The sequence below is a fragment of the Otolemur garnettii genome, unplaced genomic scaffold (assembly GCF_000181295.1).
Source record: "Otolemur garnettii isolate 467f Iridium unplaced genomic scaffold, OtoGar3 scaffold00100, whole genome shotgun sequence".
NCBI lineage: Eukaryota > Metazoa > Chordata > Mammalia > Primates > Galagidae > Otolemur > Otolemur garnettii.
In genome coordinates this window covers 6,522,140-6,526,884 of record NW_003852495.1, presented here as the reverse complement: position 1 = coordinate 6,526,884, position 4,745 = coordinate 6,522,140, and the positions used below count along the sequence as shown (strand labels likewise).

The window sequence follows — 4,745 nt, the reverse complement described above, 5'->3', positions numbered from 1 at the left end:
TTCCAGGAAAAAAAAACCTTCTCTCCTTCTACCTATAACTGCCAAAGGGCTCTATTGATCCAGACACAAAGGGCCCTTTGCTAATTCAGTTTTTTTTTTTTGAGACAGAGTCTCACTATGTCACCCTCAGTGGAGTGCTGTGATGTCACAGCTCACAGCAACCTCAAACTCTTGGGCTTAAGCGATTCACTTGCCTCAGCCTCCCAAGTAGCTGGGACTACAGGCACCCACCACAACCCCTGCCTATTTTTTGGTTGCAGTTGTCATTGCTGTTTAGCTAGCCTGAGCCAGGCTGGAACCCACCAGCCTCAGTTGCATGTGGCTGGTGCCCTAAACACTGTGCTATGGGTGCCAAGCTTGCTAATCCTTTATTAATCACTAGATTGGTGGAAATAATCAGCCAGCCTATGACCAACCCATTTTTTTCCTGATTAACAGAATCATATGCATTAAAGGTGGGGTAAGTCAGGTATAGAACAGATCATAAGAAACATATGTCTGATTCTCAGGCTATTTCAAACAATGGATGCTTATGGCCTGAAAGCTTTTCCATATTACTACATTCATAGAATTACTAACCAAAAATAACTCACTGATATTAAATAAGGACTTGGTGACTAAATGTTTTCTTCCATACACTTGTTATAATCAGAGGGTTTCTCTATTATGAATTCTCTGATGTCGTCTAAGGGCTGAGGCACAGCTAAAATTACTCCCACATTCATTACATTTATAAGGTTTTTCTCCAGCATGAATTCTCTGGTGTAGCCTAAGGGACAAAATCTGATGGAAAGCTTTCCCACATTCATTACATTCATAGGGTTTCTCTCCAGTATGAATTCTCTGATGCTGATTAAGGTATGAGCCACAACTGAAGGCCTTCCCACATTTATTACATTCAAAGGGTTTCTCTCCTGCATGACTTCTTTTATGGTGAATTAGAACTAAAGCATCACTAAAGGCTTTCCCGCATTTACTGCATTCAAATGGTCTCTCTCCAGTATGAATTCTATGGTGCCGATTAAGTTGTGAATCAGTCCTAAAATACTTTCCACATTTGATGCACTCGTAGGGCTTTTCTCCAGTATGAATTCTCTGATGTTGATTTAGGTGTGAGCGATAGCCAAAGGTTTTCCCACATTCACTACATTTGAATGGTTTCTCTCCTGTGTGAATTCTTTGATGGAGGGTAAGGGCTATGCGTCTGCTGAAGGCTTTTCCACATTGATTACATTCATAGGGTTTCTCTCCAGTGTGAATCCTCTGATGTTGATTAAGGTGTGCACTCTGTCTGAAGGCTTTGTTACATTCCTTACATTCATACGGTTTCTCCCCTGTGTGAATTCTCTGATGTTCAACAAGAAAGGCATAACGGCTAAAGGCCTTCCCACATTCATTACATGCAAAGGGTTTCTCTCCAGTGTGGATCCTCTGATGTTGAGCAAGGTGTGCACTCTGTCTGAAGGCTTTGTTACATTCCTTACATTCATATGGTTTCTCTCCGGTATGAGTTCTCTGATGTTCACTAAGAAAGAAGTCATGGCTAAAGGCTTTCCCACAGTCATTGCATGCATAAAGTTTCTCTCCACTGTGAATTCTCTGAGGTTGAGTAAAGAATGAGTAACAGCTAAAGGCATCATGACATTCATCATATCTATGAGGTAATTTTCCAAAATGAGTGTTCTGATGTTGAGTAAGTAATGAGTGGAAACTTAAGAGATTTGAAAAATCATTACCTCCATAAGGCTTTTGACCAGGAGGAATGCCTATATCTTTACTAAAATATGTACACTGGTTGAATTCATCACAATCATTACCTATCAAAGATTCCTTCTCAGGATGGAGTCTTCTATATTCAATTATGACTGAATTTGGGGGGAAGATTTTATCATAAATATCAAAATTATGTACTTGCTCTATGGTGGGAACTTTCTGTTGTGTTAAAAGTACTGACTTCAGGGTGATACTTCTCCTGGAATTATTATATTCATTGTCTCTTTTCTCAGTTGAGATTTCCTTCACAATTGCCACTTGCCTCTCTTGATTTCTCTGATGCTGCTCAAATTCATCCTCATATTTCCAGACTTCTCTGAAACTGGAGAATTCATGACTATGACTTCTTACTCTTTCCATTACCATTCCCTGTGATATTTCTTCTTCATCAATGAACCATTTTGGAAATGATTCCTTGATTTCACACCAAGTCTCCCAGTCTGAAAAATATCAAGAAAGAAGATGTCTCTTTTTTTCTTTTGCAAGGAGAAAGAAAACTGCTATAGAAGAAATTCAAAATTTTAACTAGGGTCAGGTATGGTGGCTCATGTCTGTAACCATCGCATTCTGAGAGGCCAAGGTGGGTGGATTGCCTGAACTCAGGAGTTTGAGACCAGTCTGAGCAAGAGGGAGACTTCATCTCTACTAAAATTCAAAAAACTAGAAGATTGCTCAAGCCCCGGAGTTTGAGGTTGCTGTGAGCTATAATGCCATGACACTCTACCCAGGGAAACAGAATGAGACTCTGTCCCCTCCAAAAAAAATTTTTTTAATGGGGGGAAGGATAGGAGAAAGTACATGGTTCTAACATCTTCAAAATATGGCCAAGCAATATGAATAAAACATAAAGGTAACACAAAGAATGAAGAAAGCTAATAGGGAAAGGTATATGTGTTTGTGATAGGGAAATGGTAAGACAGGAAACAGATAAAAGGCAGGGCATCAAGATGCAAAGCTAAATGCCAAGAACATACGGAACTGAGGATGACTGATTAGATCATAACCACTGTTTTCCTGCCTCAAGTCTTTAAAGACTCCAGTCCATCCTACACTGGTATTCACAACACTGAAAGCTCCATAACAGCAGTGATTGATATTCACTCCTTTTTGTTTTTTAACATTGTTGCATCCAGTGTCTAGGACAATGTTAATATGTTACTGAATAAATGAAAGCTGCCAGATTAATCTTCTCATAATACATTTTTTCACTAATGATGCTCAACAACTTCTAAGATTTTATTAGGGTCCAAAGAAAAATTACTGGTTTTTTTCCCTTTGGTGTCCAGTAAGAAATCTGGAGGTTAGCTTTTCTCATTATTGAGAGAAAAATGATGCCTATGGAGTAGATATTTCATACCTTTAGTAGAAAATACTGACTGAGGTGAGATGGAAAGAAAACCAGTTTCTCTCACTTTTTCTTTTCTTTCTTTCTTTCTTTTTTTTTTTTTTTTTTTTGAGTCAGGCATCACAACCTCAACCCCCTGGATTCAAGTGATCACCTTGGCTCAACCTCCCAGTTGCTGAGACTACAAGTGCACACAACTAAGCCCAGGTGTTTTTTTTCTATTTTTGTGGTAACGGGGTCTCACTATTGTGCTTACGCTGGTCTTGAACTCCTGGCCTCAAGTAATCCTCCCACCACAGCCTTTCAAAGAGCTAGGATTACAGATGTGGACCACCATGCCCAACCAAGAAAATAATTTTTTAAAAAAAGTGATCTTGGCTCAGCACCCATAGCTCAGTGGTTAGGGTGCCAGCCACATACACCAGGGCTGGTGGGTTTCAACCCAGCCGAAGCCTACTAAACAACAGCAAAAAAATAGCCAGGCGTTGTGGCAGGCTCCCGTAGTCCCAGCTACTTGTGAGGCTGAGGCAAGAGAATTGCTTAAGCCCAAGAGTCTGAGGTTGCTGTGAGATGTGATGCCACAGCACTGCACTCTACCAAGGGCAACATAGTAATACTCTGTCTCAAAACAAACAAACAAACAAAAAAGTGATCTTAACAAGAGGAAAATGAGAAACTCCTTTTTATGTCACACTACCATAACCAGTCAATATATAGGTTGGTTATATTCATGTACAATTTAAAATAGTGTACAAGGCTCGGCGCCTGTGGCTCAAGTGGCTAAGGCACCAGCCAAATACACCTAAGGTGGCAGGTTTAAATCCAGCCTGGGCCTCCAAACAACAATGACAGCTGCAACCAAAAAATAGCTGGGCGTTGTGGTGGGCGCCTGTGGTCCCAGCTACTTGGGAGTCTGAGGCAGGACACTCGCTTGAGCCCAGGAGTTGGAGATTGCTTTAAGCTGTGATGCCACGGCACTCAACCCAGGGGAACAACTTGAGGCTCTGTCTCAAAAAAATAAAAATAAACATAAATAAAAATAAAATAGTGTACAATTTAAAATTGCACATGAACTTTATGGCCACCCTGTATTCAAATATATAGATCCTATTACTATGTCCCTAGCAACTACTAGAAGGGAGAAAACATCTTCAAACAAGGTGTCTTTCTCCCATTTTTAAACTCTGAGAGCCAAAACTTATATGTACAATAATTTGATGTGGCACATAATAAAGGAATAGAAAATATGGGCTTGTCATCTGTAGCTCAGCAGCTAGGGTGCCAGCCACATACACTAGAGCTGGCAGGTTTTAACCCAGCCCAGGACTGCCAAACAACAATGACAACTACAATAAAAAAATAGGTGGGCATTGTGGCAGGCGCCTGTAGTCCCTGTAGTCCTGTAGCTATTTGGGAGGCTGAGGCAAGAGAATTGCTTAAGCCCAAGAGTTTGAGGTTGCTGTGAGCTGTGACGCCATAGCACTCTACCCAGGGCAACATAGTGAGACAGAGTCTCATAAGAAAAAGGAATAGGCTCGGTGCCTATAGCTCAACCGGCTAAGGCGCCAGCCACGTACACCTAAGGTGGCTGGTTCGAATCCCCAGCCCGGACCCGCCAAACAACAAT

General features: G+C 41.0%; 1 protein-coding gene across 2 annotated transcripts in view; it reads right to left on the bottom strand.

The window, feature by feature from the left end:
- Positions 1-343: 343 nt before the first annotated feature.
- Positions 344-4,745, bottom strand: part of ZNF527 (zinc finger protein 527) — an 18,199-nt gene continuing 13,797 nt past the window's right edge. For both annotated transcript variants that reach the window (XM_012809199.2, XM_023516881.1), the window contains one exon: positions 344-2,213. In XM_012809199.2, the coding sequence (XP_012664653.1) occupies positions 649-2,213 (1,565 nt within the window). In that variant the 3' untranslated portion in view covers positions 344-648. The remainder of the gene's footprint in view (positions 2,214-4,745) is intronic.